The sequence below is a fragment of the Camelus dromedarius genome, chromosome 12 (assembly GCF_036321535.1).
Source record: "Camelus dromedarius isolate mCamDro1 chromosome 12, mCamDro1.pat, whole genome shotgun sequence".
Classification (NCBI taxonomy): Eukaryota; Metazoa; Chordata; class Mammalia; order Artiodactyla; family Camelidae; genus Camelus; species Camelus dromedarius.
The window spans coordinates 43850146-43869914 of NC_087447.1; the positions used below are offsets into that span (position 1 = coordinate 43850146).

At 43.6% G+C, this 19769-nt stretch overlaps 1 protein-coding gene across 2 annotated transcripts in view; it reads right to left on the reverse strand.

The window, feature by feature from the left end:
- Nucleotides 1-19769, reverse strand: part of SYT9 (synaptotagmin 9) — a 175200-nt gene that overhangs the window by 39631 nt on the left and 115800 nt on the right. The window contains exons 4-6 of one of the 2 annotated variants that reach the window (XM_010985895.3): nucleotides 8193-8313; nucleotides 6649-6820; nucleotides 4436-4565 (exon numbers count right to left, since the gene is read on the reverse strand). In XM_010985895.3, coding sequence (XP_010984197.1) covers nucleotides 4436-4565; nucleotides 6649-6820; nucleotides 8193-8313 — 423 coding nt within the window. Of the gene's footprint in view, nucleotides 1-4435; nucleotides 4566-6648; nucleotides 6821-8192; nucleotides 8314-19769 lie in introns of those variants that run through there. The other variant, XM_064492612.1, reaches the window with a different exon arrangement.

Below are 19769 nucleotides of genomic sequence, written 5' to 3' on the forward strand. Positions count from 1 at the left end.
CCATTTCGCTGTCCTGCCAGGACCCTTCTTGAGACGTCTATTGTCAACCCTCCTGCTGGAGTGGAATTGGGTCAACTTTCCATGACCCTTGACCTCCTGTAAACTGGACTGAGGTGGACACTTAACCCAACGTGGGCAATCAGACACTCTCTCCTGGAAATGTGTGGACCTCAAAGGCTCCAGGTGGGCTCTGCTGGGCACTTGATGGATAATATCGAGAGCTGGTTTAAAGGGCCTGCTAACGTGGCTCCCAGTCAAATCTGGGGAATGACATTTGCTCTAGTTCTATAGCTCTAAGTTATACCCTTAAAGAGATAGAGGGTGGTCGATGAGGCTTCTGTTCACGTCAGGGTGTAATGTGCCCCACCAGCCCCTCGTTATGCACACATAAAAGGCTGAGTTTGGAGAGAGGAAGACTTACCCACACCGGAGCACCCCTTGAGTAGCACTTTGGGGTTCAGAATCTTGCACCTCTGTCAATCAGGGAAATGGTGCTGAGCTTCACTGTGTATTCTGATCTGATTCTACCTCTTTTAGAAAAGTAGAAATTGATTTAACTGAGTGGTGTCTGTGTTCCGGTCTTCCCATCAAACCAAGTTTACTACTCGTTAATCCAGAGGTGACACAGCACTGCACACGGATGCAATGAAAACCTGGAACTATTTCTATTACTCTCCCCAGAGCTCATGAGGGGTCAGCTCCACATGCAAGAGGGTGGAAGGGTGCTGGGATACGGCCAGGCCAACATGATCCTCTCTTGGATATGCAGAGGATAGGGCTGTGGGGGGAGCCCCGAGAGCTCTGTCATCTCCCGAGGCCCAGGGCGGGGAGGCTCCTGTCCCCAGGCCCCAGGCAGCCTGCTCTGAGGGAGTTCACACAGCTTCCCAAGCCTCTGGCATCACCGAGAGAAAAGGGAGGGGGAGCTGGCTGACCTTTGAGTGTGCAGTGAAGCCATGCAGAATCCCTGGGAGAGAAACGGATTTTTGAACTCATTGGCTTTGAAGACTCCATCTGCCACCTACCCTGGCAAGGTCAGAGTGTGCTGGATGCTAGCCCAAGCAGGCTGCCAGGTCTCCTCCGCAGGGCTCACAGTTCAGCCCTAACCTGGCCCTCAGCCCCCAGAAGTGAAGAGCTTCTGCCAAGCCAGCCTCCCTTTGTACGAAATCCTAACCAGCCCATATCCTCTCTCCCTCTCTTTCATTCATTCCTACACACACACACACACACACACACACACACACAGAGAACTGGGATTTCATTGCTGTTTTTGTTTTAAAGCAGAAATGTTCAAAGGTTCTCAGTATAGCAGCAGCTTATCTTGGAGGCCAAGGAAGAAAGGAGAAAGAACAGAACTTCAATATGTGTCTCTACATCCGGCAAAGTCAAAAATGACCCCCTCTTCCAGCCTGAGGTGATGGCTCACCAGCATGTGGGGGCTGGGGGTGTCCAGCCTTCCTTTTCCCTCTGTGACAGACATTATGGATGATTTTCTTTGTGCGACAGTCCCATGAGGACCCACAGCGATCTCTCAGAATGCAGGACAGATGTGATTACAGTCACAGCTGGGAATTTTACTGAGCACTTACTGCGTGCCGGCCACGGTGCTTCACACAGGTTGGATTATTTAGTCCTCACAACCACCCTCGTGGGATAGACCCTGTGACGTCCACTTTAGAGGGGAGAGAACTGAGATTTGGAAAGGGAAAAAAAAACTGAGTGGCAGCACACGGATTTGAATCTACGTCCGTCCAAGCCCAAAGTGAGCATGTCCAACTGCTCGGCCTCTGGCCTCCTGCATCCTGACCCTGTTCTTCATCTCATCTGGTACCATTGCCCCAGTTCTGCTCATTACACACTTATCCTTCAAAGGGAAAGGATCGCTTCCCCTCTCAGGCTGGATCTCAGGTCCCAGGCGTGGACTTCAAAGAGACAGGATGCAACAGGGCAGGCACAGCCTCCCGTGGTCTGCCCTTCACGTCAGGGCCATTTCACTGCCTTAGTTCTGCTGCAACAGTTGAGAAAAGACTGGTCTCTGCCAAAGTGATTCTAGCTGCTGTAACCAACGACTCCCAAGTTTCGGTGGTTTAACCCTAAAAACATTTATTTCTCACTTATTTAACTGTCAAAAGCAGATCTGAATAAGCCAAGTGCTCAGGGCTTAAGGAATGTCCCCCAGGCGGCCAGTCACACAGCACTTTTTCTGGGCAGCGAAGGGAGCCTCCGAGGCCCGCTTTCTACAGATTCCCTCACGGAAGGTGCACACGCCGCCTCCAGCGTGCCACCCACAGCCACTCCCTGGCAAGGTCACCGAGACAGAAGCACCGGCACAGCCCCACGCCACACCCCGATCTCCACTCCTTTCCTGTTTCCCGAGTCCCGAGAAGCAAGAGGCCTGACACGCTTTGACACTCCAGATTGTTATAAATAAGGATGAAAGTCAGCAGCGACCTGTAAGGGGGCAAAAAGTCGATTACATGTGCTTGAACTGCCACCACTGGTGACGGGCTCTGGCAATTTAACAAGCCCGCAGGTGGACTCCTTTGAGAATTCCACCAGGCGCTGAAGAAGTGAAGCACGCGGCAGGCAGCATCAGCCCCCCAGCTACTTCTCAAGTGGCTCCTAGTTTCTGTGGGTCTCCCTCAGAGATTAATTTTGAGCCCAGGAAAGAAAGTGTCTTAGCTTCTTTGGCCCAAGGACAGAGGTGTCCTCAGCGACCTGCAAATTTGGGGCGGGGGGGCTAGACGCCCCTTGAAGATACCTTCTGGAGGCCCCAAAGCTTAGAATCAGTCCACGAACCCTGTCCTGCTTTTCTCCCTTCAGCATCGTCTCCAACAAAGAAAGGCTGTCCCTTCATCCCCTGGGCCCTCTCTTGCCTCCGCACGCTGCCCAGCACGTGTGCGTCAACCAGACTCACCTGACTGTCCACGGCAGCGGAGCGCACAGCCGGTGAGGCTCTGGTCTTGGCCTCTCAGGATGGCTTTGCAGGAAACAGAGCTGCCTGCACTGGGGGAGTCAGAGGAAGTTCTCTGCCTGGAACCCACGCTCCCTGGTGTCCCTGTTCCCAGGGGCTCAGTTCTCTTCCCAAGAGCAGGAGGGACTAATGCTTCACAGACAAGCACGACATCTAAGCAGGGCAAACCCTTCCTCCCTCTGTGCTCCAGCGGCACCTGATGTGGATGATGATGCGCACAAGTGTGCACTTTGGTGATTGGCTCACACGCCATCCTCTCTCTCTCTCTCTCTCTCATGGTCTATAAGCTCTTCAAGGGAAGGAAAAATTTCTGCCATCTGTATTTTCTGTATCTCACACAGCGTCTGACCCACAGAAATGTCACTTAGTGAATACAACTTATTTTTGAGAGTGAGTTAGTAAATAAGAGAGTGAGTCACTGAGGAAGGGTGAATGGAGGAAGAATAAATGAGAAGGAAATAGGGGGGGAATGAGTTAATGAATGAAGGTGGGAGGCAGAACCGTGGCCCACTGCCTCCAGGTATCCATTCTCCTCTTCTACCTTGCAAACAGAAGCCTGCTTTTTCAGTTTTCATGCTGCCACCCCACCAAAAAAAAAAAAATTTCTCACCCATCCTTGCATTTAGACATGTCCATGTGACTAAGTTCTGTGACTAAATTAAATGTAAGTAGCTATGTTGCATAAGAAATCAAGGAAAAGCCCTTACAAAGGAATGTGTGTGCTTCTGGCTCTTGTCTCTTTCTACTTTTCTAAGGCCTGGAAGATATGTGGTGGTTGGAGCTTAGCAGCCATGTTGTTCAATGAGGCGATCTCAAAAACAAAAACAAGAACAAAAACAAAAACAACAGCACTGGAAGCAGAAAGATAGAAGTCTACACCTCTGTTGATCAGAGAGCCACTAAAACAGCCTTGATGACCTTCCTCTGGACCTTTTTTTATGTAACAGAGAAACAAATTTCCATTTCACTTATTGTTCTGTGGTTTGTTGTTTTGGGGGTTTTAATCATATATAATTGAATCTGATAATAACCAGTTTGCCCAGAATCACACATACTAGAGTCAGTCTCAGAATCCAGGCCTCCTCTCGCCCAGTCTCGAGTTCTTTCTGATGGCAGATGTAAGTCACTCTATGATGGCCTGAAGTGCACACTCCTCCAGATCCTGCAGATGCCCTCCAAACGTCAATCCAAAGCCACAACGTGAAATAAGAGAATCCTGAACTTTTTGAAAAACAATCAAAGCGAGGGATGATTCCCAATCAACATTCAAAACCCACCAGACTGGCGGGGAGCACAGACTCCACGTCAGACAAGTGCAATTCCCAACCAACGGCCTCAGGAAATACAACCAGGGAAAGCCACTGATACCACGGGCCCTGTGACACTCCCATTCTTGGTGGCTTCTGCATTTCAACAGTAAAGCACTTACCCTTCTGCAAAGGGGAGCACGAGAGTAGGTCTTACCTCCACCAGGGAGTGCCAGTGCGCGATGGGCTTGCGCGGGTACGACAGCATTTCACTCCAGTGGTCTCTGCCCAGCCTCTCAGCTTCGTTGCCTACTTGACACACGCCGATGATCTCATTGTGACCTACACTGTGAAAATGGTCCACAATAGTTTTTTTCCTAAAATTTTGTAATGTAAGGGTAACAACTACTCAATTGAATGGATAGAGGAATTAGGGAAGGGGCGGTCCTTTTCATTCCCTAATTCAAATCTACAGGTCAAGTTTAACAGCCATGAGGACTTGGGGGCACAGAGAGGAAGACCAGGGTCTGGCCCTCACACACCTCGGCTGTCGTGCCCCTGACATGACTTAGCTGGTTCCCAAGCGCCCTGTGTTGGGAGAGCCCCCTGATGCACGCACATGACGCCTCCTCTCGTTCTGGAATGGGGTTGATCTCCAGGCCTCCAAATCCACGTAATGGAAAGGGGCCCATCTGAAAGGAGTTTGTTGTATTAACGGCTGCTCCCCTCCTGCAACAGGCAATCAAGTCCAGGTAAGGGAGAAGCTCTGAGTTTGGCAGCTGTATCCTTGAACTTACAAAGAGGGCAGAATGGAGGGGGCTCCTGGGTCTTCTTGGGACCTTTCTTTAGAGAACATGTCCTCTCACACTCTTCCCTGCTTCCTTCCTAGCCCAGCTTTGCTTCAGTGGCCCAGCTCGAGTTCCCTACTGTAGAATGACGCTTAGTCCCTTAAACACTTAGCTAGGATTTCTGAAACATCCCTGGATGGGTCCCTGCCTTGGACCGTTTCTTTTTTTCCTTCACAGTTTTTGGTCTGAAGCCTTTTGTGTATAACCAGAATGACACGGCCTGCCCTTTAGCTCTTAAGGATCCAAACTCACAGACTTCTTCTCTTTCTTATTCCCTCTTGCAAAGATAAATGATTTTTCTATATGTGTATAGGGAGTCAAGGGTGGGGAAGTGGTGTGAAGGATATTTGATTCTCTGCTCATTAAAATCAGTTACACGCAGACGCCCCATGAATTCGGCCATGGATTTTTCCAGGACAGATTCATGAGTTTACTGAGAATTAAACTGAAGCAGAGTTCACATAAACAGATTTGCTGATACGGGAAACTTGGCAATAGCTTGAATGATGCCGGCCCAGCCTTCCACGGCTGGTGGGCAACGACCCCTCTCATGGCCTGATGCTGTTGGTGTTGTGTGTCATCCAGAGGAGACAGGGTGAGGTCTACTGCCCACTGAGGGCTGTCACACCCATGGGCAGCTGAGCCCATACGTGCTCCCTGGGTTGAAAGAAGATTATGCTTTACCCAGGCATCTGCTGCAAAGGGTGTTCAGGGCACTGAGGCTGCTTTGTTGACATTTCAGAGGTCTGCAGGAAAATTTTTATCTACAAATAATATTGTAAGATATGAGAAGTCCAGAATGATTTCTTTCTTATATATAACTGTGCCCAGACCATGTGGGAGGTTTCCAATTAAAAAGAGATTTTGCATTTCAGTCTAATGACTGGTAACATGTATAATTCCCTGTTGCTACTTCCTTTGCATATTAAAATGACTGTTTTTCAAATCTGTCCTTTAAATACACAGTTGGCTACAATGCAGGCTATAAATATCTCTTCTGTGCTGTATTAATTAGAAAGTCGAGCATCTTATACATTTTAATGTACCCTGTCATCCATACTGATTCTAGCGTTTTCAAGAGAACATTTCTGTGTTTGCTTTCAGATTTAAGTGGATGGAAATGATCTTTATTAAACACATCAGGAGAAGAAAAAAAAGAACGAAGTTATGTATTTAGAAATGTTGATGGTCTGGTTAAAGTAATCATTCTGCTATTTTGAGTGGAATCTTTCCTCTCAAAACCAGGCAGGATTGCCCACGAGAAGATTAAGATCTGTGGGGCCATGGTTCTTCAAGCTGAGATTCTACGGGGTGTGCAGGGCCAGAGAGGGGAAGAAGTGGGGGAGGCAGGAGGACGGAGGAGGAGAAAGAAATAAGAAATGGGGAGCTGAGAGGCACTTTGGTAACCTGCCTCTATAGCAGGGCCTGTAACCTGCTGACTCCTTGTCTCTGTGCTGCTCGCCCAGCTCCTCTCCTGTAGCTGCACTAGGACACCAGCTAAGAATCCGTGGCCGCCCCCACCCCGCCCTGCCAGCTGTGGGCACAGGGCACATGCCGTGAGAAAGAGCTCCAGGCATCTCACCGGTCGTAGTCCATGACCGCTATGGACAAGTGGATTTGGTCAATGTTCTCGGGAGGGACGTCAAAGACTATGGCTTCATTGTAAACAGGATTCAGAGTGTTCCTCTTGGTGGACGTTTTCCTCTTCTTCAGTCGTCTGCCATCACACATCAGAGAGACCTTCACGTAAGGATCTGCACAGACCATGAGAAGCAGGGGGACCGTGAAGATAAAGGTAGAGTTAAGCTGGCAGTGTCGTCATTGTGGAGTTTCAAGGACCACAGTATGCAGAACCCCTTTACCTGCCTGTGGGCTGGAGTTTGAGGATTTTAATTAACACAACGCCTGGGCCGGCATCATTGGGAGTTGGGATAATTGAGTCACTCATTCAAGAAAAAGCACAGGATACTCTCTCCTCCAAGTGCGTGGAATTTTAAAATAGTGTCAAGACATCACTTACTGAATTAGAAAACGTTCCAGCTAGAATTCCAGACCTGTCCGGCTGCCACAGGAAGGCAGATGCAGAGGTATTTCCAAAGCGTGGGGAGCTGGGCTGCAGACCCTGATTCTGAGCTGCCCGAGGAATCTTTTCCTGAACACCAGGTCTTTGGGAAAGGGAGAAGCTAAATTCTTAAGAGGACAGGGAGAATTTGGGGGTGCGGTGTGAGTGGGTTTCCTTCAGTGCAGGGGCCTCGAGCCCCCAGATCTGCCTGCAGTCAGGCTGCAAAGGGGGAAGGAGTTCAGAGGTTGGGGAGAGAAAGGACACAGGCTTGCTGGTGATACCATGCTGAGACAGGTGACAGGTGACAAAGTGGGTCTCTGCTTCAGGTGGGACTTCCCTGGTTTCACATCACTATCCTCCCACTCAGGAGGAGTCCTTCTGTGTCACCTGCATAACCATGCTTAGCCCTGGGCCCCATACACTGTCCGGGGGGACTCAGAGGGCCAGAAGGGGCTGCATCTTTTTTTCTGCTTGAAAAAATCCTGGCATCCAGGAAGCAGAATATATTACATCTGACGTCTTCTGATTTCAGTGACCAAGAGCCAGTGGCCTGAGTGTTTTGTGACCACATTTGGGGAGCCCCTGCAGAGGTGGCTTGTGAACTCACATAAAAGGGGTTGAGTATCAGAGTATTTTTTGTTAGGGTTTAGAATTGAAGTGTACACACTTGATTCACTGGAAAAACCAAACTGCAAAGCTCATGGATGGACCTTTCTAAGGATTTGGACTGCCTTCAATCTTCTAAAAGCCTGAGATGATGATTGCTTATATCTGAGGAAAGACCCAACTGGATAAGCTACATCAGCATGTGCAAATCACAGGTCCAGGTCACACTATGGTGAATGAGAAGACCTAAGATACTACGCTTATCCTCATCTTTACAGATGGAGAATCTGAAGCCCAGAAAGGTTAAGTGACGTGCCCAAGGTCACACAGCTATAAGGTCTAGGGCGAGGATTAAGCCCAGCAGTTTGGTTCCCAAGTCCAGGCGCTTTATTTACTGGAGACTCCCTAAGGCGCTACATTAGAACCTAGGAGGAAATCTGAGTTCTAGACTCTCCCACCTGATGCTCCTGTTATGTCCATTGCCTTTAAATTCCTTGCTTTTATAATGGTAATGGTCAGCCTGCCAGCCGTTGGAAGATAGCAGAGGGAAAACATCAACTCTCCAAGATCCACGTTGTCCTGGTGAGAAAGCAAACCAAAGTGTCAGAAGGTGTCTTCAGCCTTGTGCACGTAAGAAGCGGGGGCAGAGCAGCATTCTGAGGGGCCCCACTGCTCCTCCTGCCCACCTCCTGAATCCCTGGTGTCTCTCCCCTTCACGTCGTCAGCCACGTGGAGGAGAACAAACGCCCACTCTTGGAGAGCCCCTCGAGCACCCCCATCCTAAGGAAGCACACTCATCTTTCCACGGTGAAGCTGCAGAGGCCACCAGTTCTGTGCCACCCTCTATCCAGCCACCCACAGCCTCACACAGGTCTGGTAGCCCACCATGCAGCCCCCAGAGCAGAAGTCCTACAGTCTGAACTGTCACCCATGGAGTCTCCCATGTGGCTCCACTCACATCCCCATCACAGTCCACACAGAGCACCCAGGACAGAGCTACACAAAAAGGCGCCCTGCGGTGCTGTCCCGTCCCACTGACAGCCCAGACAAGCTCTGCACCCAGCCCCCCGCAATGCCCCTCAGGAAACCCCCACCCCCGTTTCCTACTTGGTCTCTCCCATAGCTTTCCCCACAGGCCCCACAAAGTCGTCCAGTCATCACCCATAGCATCCTTCCCCCCACAGCCCCATACACTTCCTGACATGGTCCCTCCAAGTTTGCTGCAATACCTCTGTACGTTCCTGCAAATACTCACACACACACACACACACACACACACACACACACACACACACCCCTCCACCTGCCAGAGCGCTGCACATGACCAGGTCACCCATAGCCTGTGCAGACCAGCAAGCGGCTCCACTGGACCCTGCAAACACCTAGTCCCTACATGGTTCTAGAGAAGGACCTTGCAGAGACCTGAGAGGAGCAGCCTGGGCCCCACGCAGTCTGCGGGCAGGGAGAGAAGGGTGGGAACCCAGACCCTGCAGGTCCCCCAGTGGCTGAACCTAGGGCTCCCACTTTGCCGCAGCTCTTGCCTTCTCTTGGTGTGTCTCTAAGAAGCCTCATTTTCCTATGCTGGGGAAAACATCTCAAATAGGTCAGGGGACACCATTCTCTGTCTCCTTTTTAGCCGAGGGAAAGTATAACCAGAGAGGAAAAAAAAGCCAGTTCATTTAGTTTCAATTTCTGTGTTACCTGAGGTGATCGAGCTGGGTGTGTCTAATTAATACAGTTTCATACTGACCATGCTCTAGGGAGTCTGGTTTTTGCCCTCAACATCCACAGCCTCCCTTTCCCTTCTCGATTCTCCAAGGATGCTTCTATTTTTAGAAGCACAGATTCAGCTCTGGAAGGTCACCTCGCACAACCTCCCTCCTTGACCGTTTCTGCGGGAGGATGAGGCGAAGCGAATCTGTTTGGTCACTAAGGTGGATGGATTGCTCTGTATCTTCGAGCATTGCCAGCTATGTGTAAATAAATGACCTTCTCTCACAAGCGGGCCAGGCTCTCCTGGTCCCTGGAGCCCTGACATCCAGAGACCCAGGTGGCTGGGTCTTTCCCTCTGGGGTGGAGGTGAGGGGAGAGATGAGAATTCTACAGGAGTCGGGGTGTCACATGGGACAGGTGCTGGACTGCTTTGTGCTGCTAGGTTCCTGACCCCAGGGAGAGGGTCTGCTCTCACTGCAGCATCTGACCCAGCTTCCTGCCAGTGGCAGAGAAAGAGAAGCAGCAACTGTCCCCACCAATTACCTTTTGCTTCTATACTCCCTGGCCTATTCCTCTACCCTTTGCACAAAGGCCCAGACACCTGTTCTTCTCTTAGAGAGCTTTTCACCACACCTGACTCACATCCTGCACCCCAAATCCTAGTTTGACACAGTAACCCAAACCATGCCTATGAAGCTTTATCAACATCATCATCATCATCCATCGTCATCATCTTTTCAGCATGCAGTTCCTCCAGGGTGCACCCTGCACAAGCTCTGCAGGGCTCAAGATGTGATGATGCATCCACTCTGGTCCCTGCCCTCAAGGCCAACGCACATAGTTGAATGTGATGTGTTGGGTTCCTTTTGTGCTAAGTCCATTTTTTTTCCCAACATAAACCTCATTCACAAATATTTATATGACATAGCTGTTTGCTCATGAGTTAAAAGAAAGAAAAATCCCAAGCTTCAGACTTGGTTATGTGTTAAGAATGTGAACGATGGCTCAAGTCCACATTTGTACTTTCAAAAAGCCCCGGCAAATTAAAGAAGTAAGTTGCCAAAGAGAAAATGCTTGATTTCCAAGTGCTTTCAAAATAAATCATTTAAGATCAAATAAACTATGAGAGTAAAAACAGTGATAAAATTCAAATAAAAAAATTTTTAAAGTAAAATAGTAAAATATCTCCTTTTCTTATGTGCATATCATCTATATCACTCTTTGCCCCAGAGTAACACTGTGAATAACCATGCACATTTTTCTTTTCATCCATCCATCCTTCCATTCACTTATTCTTCTAGTATTTATTTAATATTTGTTGTGGTTGTGGTTGTTGAGCAGTGTTCTTTCCTATCGGGAACTGTTTTTGCAGCAGTGAACAGCAGATGTGGTCCCTTGAGAAGAGATGGGCTTGCTGGGCTCTGGAACAGGAGTGGAGGGCACCTAATGCTAACTCTGCTTTCTCTCCATCTGCTGATGCTGACTTGCAGTTAAGAACCTATAAATCCTGATGTTTCTACACAGTCCCTTAAATCAGTGGTTCTCAACCAGGAGCAATTTTATTCCCCCGGGGGATATTTGGCATTATCCGGAGAAATCTTTGATTGCCACAACCAGGGAGGCAGATGTGTTACTGACATCTAGTAGGTAGAGTCCAAGGATGCTGCTAAACATCATATAATGCACAGGCAGTCCCTCATGACAAAGAGTTCTCTGGTCCAGACTGTCAATAGTGTCTTACACAGAAGAGCTTATATTGCTGGTAAAAATTTCTCCAGAATGCTGATAAAAGATATAAAAGAGTGGTGGAGCATTTGGCTTCTTTTCCAGCTTGACAGAATTCAGATCTGCAGAAGTGCCACTGGTGGCTGAGTGCCCTGGGGGGTACTAGGGGAAGGAAAATGTCATACAAAACAATGCTTCATTTGCTCCTGCTTTGTGTGGCCAAGTTCAGTATTGTTGGCAAGATCTATTGGGAATTTATAGCAAGTGTTTGTGAAGTCTCCACTTGTCAGTCTGTAAACTCTGTGATAAGTTTGCCTGTAATGGTCTATGATAACTCTAGGTTTTGTCTAACCAGTGCACTTTTGCATTCCTCTTCTTGGGTTATTCTAGTGAGGTCTATCCCAATTCCATGAAGTTCTAGAAGGGCTGCTGTAGGAATTCAGACTGATCAAAATGTTCAGGTCCCTGCCCACTGCTGTCTGTTCAGGGATGAGTATGTAACCCAAGCAGGGAGATTTAGAATCTTCCTTGGGACTGAAAAATCAATACTGAGAAAAAGAAATGTTCATTTTATTGGGGTTACTCACTGGGAAGATATGAAACTAGAACTGTTGTCAGGTTCTTGTCTTATATATACTGCAAGTAGTATAGTATCACTTTCAGTTGGGCTGAGTATGTTAAAGATGTATATACTATAAACCCCAGAGAAATGACTAAAACAATACAATAAGAATTTATAGTTAATAAGCCAACAAAGGAGATAAAATAAATAAATGTTTTAAAAATATTAAATTTAAAAAAAAAGGCAGAAAAAAGGAAAGGGGGATGAGACCAGAAGAGACAAGTATGACAGAAACAGAAAACAAACAGTAAGATGGTAAATTTAAACTCAACTATTTCAATAATTACATTAAATTTAAATGATTCAGACTAGATAAAGAAGTTGCGGTATATTTATATAAAGGAATACTACTCAGTTGTAAAAAAGAATAACGTAATGCCATTTGCAGCAACATGGATGGACCTGGAGATTGTCATACGAAGTGAAATAAGCCAGAAAGAGAAAGAAAAATACCATATGACATCATTTGTATGTGGAATCTAAAAAGAAGACACAAATGAACTTATTTACAAAACAGAAACAGACTCAGACACATAAAGAACAAACTTATGGTTAACAAGAGGGAAAAGGGGTGGGAAGGGATAAATTGGGAGTTCAAGATTTGCAGATACTAACTACTATATATACATCAGATAAACAAGTTTCTACTGTATAGCACAGGGAACTAAGTATATTCAATATCTTGTAGTAACCTATAATGAAAAAGAATATGAAGAGGAAAATATGTATATATAGTATGACTGAAACATTATGCTGTACACCAGAAACTGACACATTGTAAACAGACAATACTTCAATTTAAAAAGTACACCTGCACAAACTTGAAAAAAAAGAAAGTATTCTGAAGTAAGTTGAAGTGAAAATACAACATTAAAATTTGTTGATGCAGCTAAAGCAGTACACAAAGGGAGATTTTATTTTATTTTTTAAAATATTTTGTTTATTATTGTATTATTTATTTTATTTTGGCGGGGGAGGAGGTAATTAGGTTTATTTATTTTTGGAGGAGGTAGTAGAGATTGAACCCAGGACCTCATGCATGCTAAGCATGCACTCTACCACTTGAGCTACATCCTCCCTCACAAAGGGAGATTTATACCACTAAAATGCTTATATTAAACAAGAAGAAAAATGTCAAATCACTGACCTCAGCTTCCACTTTAAGAAACCAAAAAAACCCCAAAAAACAAAAAACAAATTAAAAGCAAAATAAGTAGAAGAAAGGAAATAATAATGATTAGAATTAAAATAATGTAAAGATGTATATTTTAAACAATAGAGTAACCACTAAAATAACCAATAGGTACCTGTAATAAGTCATTATAGGAGATAAACTGGAACAATAAAAATACTCAATTCAGGGGGGAGGGTTTAGTTCAGTGATAGAGCACATGCTTAGCAAGCATAAGGTCCTGGGTTCAATTCCCAGCACCTCCATTAGAAAAACAAACAAACAAACCTAATCACCTCCCACCTGCAAAAAAAAAAAAGTTAAAAAAAAAATACTCAATTCAAAAAAAGGCAGAGGAAAAAGAAGAAAAAAAGAATAAAAGTACAGGTGGAACAACTAGGAAAGATGGATTTAAACACTACCATATTGATGATTACGTTAAATGTATATACCTAATAACTTCAACTGAAAGGATATAAATTTTCTGATAGGATCACAAAGCAAGACCCAATTATATGCTGTCTACAGGAAATCCACTTAAAATATCATGACAAAAATAGGCTAAAATATTAATATCAAAGAAGATTTTAGACCAAGGACTATTACCAGGGAGAAAGGGGATATTTCATTGATAAAGGTTAAAATCATCAAGAAGACATAATCTTAAATGAGTATGCTTCTAATAACAGAACTTTAAAATATATTAAACAAATCTGACAGAATTAAGAGGAGAAATACACAAACTCCCAAGTAGAGATAGAGATTCCAACACTATTCTATCAGTAATTCATTAACAAGCAAGCAGAAAGAAGTAAGGCTATAAAAAACTTGGAACAGTATTTTCAACCAACCTAACTGATACTTACTCTAACCATTAACACGCCATCCAACAACAGCAAAACGCACATTCTTTTCAAATTTTCACCAAACATTCAGCAAGATAAACCATATTCTGGGTCATTTAAAAATTATCATTAAATTCAAGAGGAATGAAATCATATAAGTATATTCTCTGAGAGCAGCAAAATTAAACTAGAATTCAATCACAGTTATCTGAAAAGTCTCCAATTATTTAATAATTAAACAATACCTTTCTAAATTACCTACAGGTCAAAGAAAAAAATCACAAGACATATTAAAAATTATTTTGAATTAAATGGCAGTGGTTACATGACTATATACATGTGACAAAATTTCTACACTTAAAACTGGTTACCTTTACTGTATAGACATTAAAAAAGGGATTAAAAATTTCTGAGAATACAGAATATGCCTTAATGGTTTCCACCATTTAAAACATTATCCTATCCTATGCTATCCCATTCGTGTTCAAATGCATCTGAAAATAATGCCTATTCCCTATTTGTAGGGGACAGATTTCTGTGTTAAATCAAGCTGGTTAATTTTGTATCCAATATCCTTCCTCCTGGAATTTAAATAATTTAATTTATTGCAAAATAAATCTATTAATTTCTTTAAATTAATTAAAATTAATTTAAAATATAATTTTCTTTCTATTCCATTGTTTCATAGCCAAGTTATTAACAAACATTTAAACTATGGCCAAAATACGCTCATTTCTCTGCTCACTGCAGTTTCGTAAAACCTGTATCATCTCCCATTTTTAGATACACTTCTCATTTTGCCTGAGTGTGTCCTTGAATATTTTTTTTCCAGTGAGGGTTCACAGGTAGTTAAAGTAATCTTTATTATGTCTAATTCCTAAAAGAAAGTTCACTGGGCACAGAATTTAGGTTAAAGTTATTTTCTCTGTGAACCTTTTACATCGTCACAGTATCTCCTAGTACTTCATGTTCCAGCTGGGGTGTCTGATGCCATTCTTTTGTAGATTTTTTTTCCCTCAAGGAGGTTTTAAGATTGTCCCTTTGTACTTTTACTCTGTACTTGTACCTTCTGAAATTTCCCCAAAAGGTATTTAGATACCTTATTTTCAGTGATTTTTCTTGGTCCTCAGTGACTGATGCTAATTAGAATTTTTTCTTTTGCTTTAATCTTTTTCTCCAGTGATCTGTTGATCTGCTTGTTTATTTTGGACCTTCTGTTTCATAATGTTGGCTTTCCTCAGATTCTAGGACATCCCTAATTGTATTTATAACTGAAGAGTCAAAGCAAAAGCCTTTTTACTGCTTATCATTTTAGGAGGAGAGAGGCAACCTCATGTTTTCATCTGATGTATTTAACTGGAAATTCTGAGCAATTATTCTTTAATACCACTTGTATGTTATTAACATCACCAAAATTATTGAACTTTAGTTTTATAGAAGGTTACACAGTTAGGCAGAGCGAATCATTATCAACATACTTTTGATACTCCAGTCTTCTCAATATTTTTTTTGAGGACCAGTGTGTATACCACCCTCAGGTCTGATGATTCACTAGAAGGACTCACAGGACCCAGAAAGGCTGTTAGACTCACAGTTATGGTTTATTACAATACAAGGACATACTTAAAACGGCAAAGAAAAAAACTACATAGGGTGGGCTCCAGGAGAAACCAGGCATGAGTTTCCAGATGTCCGTTTCCAATGGAGTCACACAGATAGCACTTAATTCTCCCAGCAGTGATGAGTGACAGCTTATGTGAAGTATTGCCAATCAGGGAAGCTTGCCTAAACCTTGATACCCAAGGTCCTTACTGTGGGTGGTAAGGAGCACCCAACCCACATGACTAACCTTGGCTGCTCAATCTTTACCCCCCTCATCAGAGGAGGGTCAGCATAGCCCAGGGCCCTTGGTGAACTGTAACAAGTCTCCACCATAAATCACATCACCAATATAAAATATTTGGTGTGGCCCAAGTTCTGTTATACAAAGAAATCTTACCAGTCAGGATATTTTAAGGGCTTAGAGGTTACCTTTCAGGAATCAGTCAAGGACTAGTCCTTTCTTTAGAATGTGCAGGGTTCAGGCACCCCAAGCTTGCTGAGTCAACCCTTTACTACATACACACACAATGCCCTCATTTCAACTTTTTTCACACATATTTTCCTGCACTGAAAAGGGGAGAAGTGCTTGTGATCCATATGCCTGTGTACCCAGCCATCCCACATTCCCACCCAGAGATCAACAGTTGATGTCATGGAAGACATTTCTGGAAAGAGGTTAGTTAACAGGAGGGCCTGGCAGAGACGTTAGCTAGGATGAGGGGTGACCATAATGCAATTAAGCTAGAAATCTGTAATAAAAAGATAACTGGAATGTTTCTGTATGTTTGGAAACTAAGAAATACACTTCTAAATAAACCATGGGTTCAAGTAAAGTCACAGTGAAAATTAGAAATATGTTGAACTGGATGATAAAAATGAAAAGATTTCAAAATATGGAGGATGCTATGATACTGTGATTTATTATAAGAAACATATATATTTGGTCTCTGTCCCTGTTCCTGACACAGAGCTCCTGAAACCCTTGTAAATTCCCAAGACATAAGAGCACCAGGAGCATCTTTTGTTCCAGTGAGGCAACTGTGGGTGGGCTCCTTCATGGCTTCTGGATGGGAACTAGTCACCAAAAAGACCAAGCCATGATTAGAAGCTTGGCATTTTCAGCTCCAGCCCCCATTCTCCAGAGAGGGGAGAGGGGCTGAAAATGAAGTTAATAACTGATCATGCCTACATGACAAAGTCCCCATAAAACATCAATAGCATTGGTTCTAAAGAACTTCCAGGTTGGTGAACACATCCATACACCGGGAGGATGACACACCCCGATTCCATGAGAACAGAAGCTCCTGCGCGCAGGACCCTTCCAGACCTCACCCTATGTATCTCTTCATCAGGCTGCTCATCTGCATTCCTTATTACATCACATTTAATAAGCTGGTGAAAGTAAGTGTTTCCCTGAGTTCTGTGAGCTGTTCTAGCAAATAATCAAATCCCAAGGGGAAGAGACTCTGATTTGCAGTCAAGTTGAACAGCAGTTGTGGGTAAACTGGGGACCTACTACTTGCAACCGGCATCCTAAGGGGCTGGCAGTCTCATGAGTCTGAGCCCTTAACCTTTATCTCCAGGGAGACAGTGTCAGAATTTAAATTGTAGGACACCAAGCTGGTCTCGCAGAATTGCTTGCTGTGGGAATAACCTCAATATGTTTGATGTCAGATATGTCATAAGTGTGACAGTAGTGTGAGAGTAAACGAGAAACACACAGGAAGGGAACTGTAGGTTTTCCCCACATGAATGCTTAAAAATCAGCTTAAGGGAAAAAATTTAGCTTTAAATGCATAACATAGAATAAAATAAGGCAGATTAACAGTGACCAAAGCATCTGTCTCAAGAACTTGGAAACAGAACAACAAATTAAACCCAAAGTAGAAGGAAGGAAATAATAAATTAAAGAGCAGAACTTAATGAAATAGAAAAGCAAATATATTTCGAGAAAATCAACAAAGCCAAAAGTTAGCTTTGGGAAAGCTAATAAAAATTGCTAACTTTTGTCAAAACTGGGGCAGGGGAGAAAAGGCACAAATAACCACGTCATGGTTGAAGTGTGACACCACTAGGGATCTTTACTAAAAACATTAAAAAGATAATAAAAGGATTTTATAAACAACTTTACACCCACAGATTTTTTTTTAACATTTTTTATTGATTTATAATCATTTTACAATGTTGTGTCAAATTCCAGTGTTCAGCACAATTTTTCAGTTATTCATTTAAAAATTAGACAAAATGTACAAATTTTTCAAAACACAAAACTTATAAAATCTATATAAGAAGAATGAAAGACCCTGAGCTTCTATGGCTCATTAAAGAAATTGAATCCATAATTAAACACCTCACTAGAGAAAGAAATAAAATTTCAGCCTCAGTTGGGTTCACTGGTGAATTCTATTAAAATTTTATGTAGGAAATAAAGCTAATAGTATGAAAACACTTTCAGTGAATAGAAAAAGAGAGAATACTTCCCAATTTATTTTTTGAAGATAAATTTGGGGTACCAAAATCTTGAGGCAGTCATTACAAAACAAGCTAAATTGCAGACCAATTTCACTCATGAGCTGAGATTTTTTAAAAAAATTAAAATATTAGAAAACTGAATGCAGAAGAACATGAAAATGATAATACATTACTCATGTATGTTTTATCTCATGTTTACAGGGTTAATTTAATGCATGAAATTTTAAAACCATAATTGTCCATAGTAACAAAATAAGGAGGAAAAAATAATATAATTATCTAAATGAATGTAGAAAAATATGGTAAAATCAAGCATCTATTTACGATGAGAGTTTTTAACAAACCAGATATGGAAGAGGAATTTGCTTATCTGATAAGGGCATCTTAGAACAAGACTGTACCAATGGTGTACTTACTACTGAAATGGGAAAAGCTTCCCAATTAATGTCAGGAATAAGACACATTACTTCTGTTCTATACTGTACTTGAGGTCCTAGCTGGGGAAATAAGGTTTGAAAAAGAAAGAAGATGTATAAAGTTTTGACATGAAGAATTCATTCTGTCATTTATTGTTAGATGATGCAATGTGTAAAGAAATCTAGAAGAGCCTACAGATAAAGTATTAGAATTAGTAAGTATGTTTATTGATAATTGACGGGTTGATGGATATGAGATAAGTAAACAAAAATAAATTTCATTTTTATATACAAGAAAAAACAAGTTAAAAAACAGGAAAAAACCGCTCCGGATGGAGCGGGCGGCCCCATGGCAGCTCCTGACTGTGCAGCCTGTGTGTCCGCGGGAGGAGGACGCTCCCAGCCCGCTGTCTGAGGCCATTTGAATATGTTCCCCCATGAAGTGAAATAGACTCCCTGAAGTCTGAGTCCTGACAGACATCTCTGGTGAAAGGCTTCTTAGACAGTGACCCAGGACACAGCTCTACCAGCTTAACTTCGCTTGGAATGACCTTCTCCAGGGACATCCATGTTGCTGCAGATGGCGTTATGTTGTCGTTTTTGTGGCTGAGTGGTGTTCCACTGTGTGGATGTACTGCAACTTCTTTGTCCAGACATCTGTCGGTGGATGTTTGGGCTGTTTCCATGTCTTGGCTATTGTGAATGGTGCTCCTGTGAACATTGGGGTGCAGGTGTCTTTTTGAATTGGGGTTCCTTCTGGATGTGTGCCCAGGGGTGGGATTGCTGGGTCATATGGTGAGTCTATTTTCGGTCTTTTGAGGAGTCTCCATGCTGTTTTCCATGGTGGCTGCACCGGGCTGCATTCCCACTGGCAGTGTGGGACGGTTCCCTTTTCTCCACAGCCTCTCCAGCGTTTGTCATTTGTGGACTTTTGGATTGTGGCCATTCTGGCTGGTGTGAGGTGGTGCCTCGTTGTGGTTTTGATTTGCATTTCTCTGATGGTTGGTGGTGTTGAGCACTTTTTCATGTGCCTATTGGTCATTTGTACGTCTTCACTGGAGAATTGTTTGTTTGGGTCTTCTGCTCATTTGCAGATTGGGTTGTTTGTTTTTTTATTAAGTCATATGAGCTGTTTATATATTTTGCCGATCAAGCCCTTGTTGGTTTCATCTTTTGCAAATATTTTCTCCCATTCCCTAGGTTGTCATTTTGTTTTGCTATGGTTTCCTTTGCTGTGCAAAAGCTTGTGAGTTTAATTAGGTCCCACGTGTTTGTTTTTGCTTTTGTTTCTAGTGCTTGGGTAGACTGTCCTAGAAGAACATTGCTAAAATTTGTGTGAGATGATGTTTTGCCTGTGTTTTCTTCTAGGAGGTTTGTTGTGTCTTGTCTTATGTTTGAGTCTTTGATCCATTTTGAGTATTTTTGTGTGGGGTGTAGGGGAGTGTTCTGGCTTCATTGATTTGCATGCA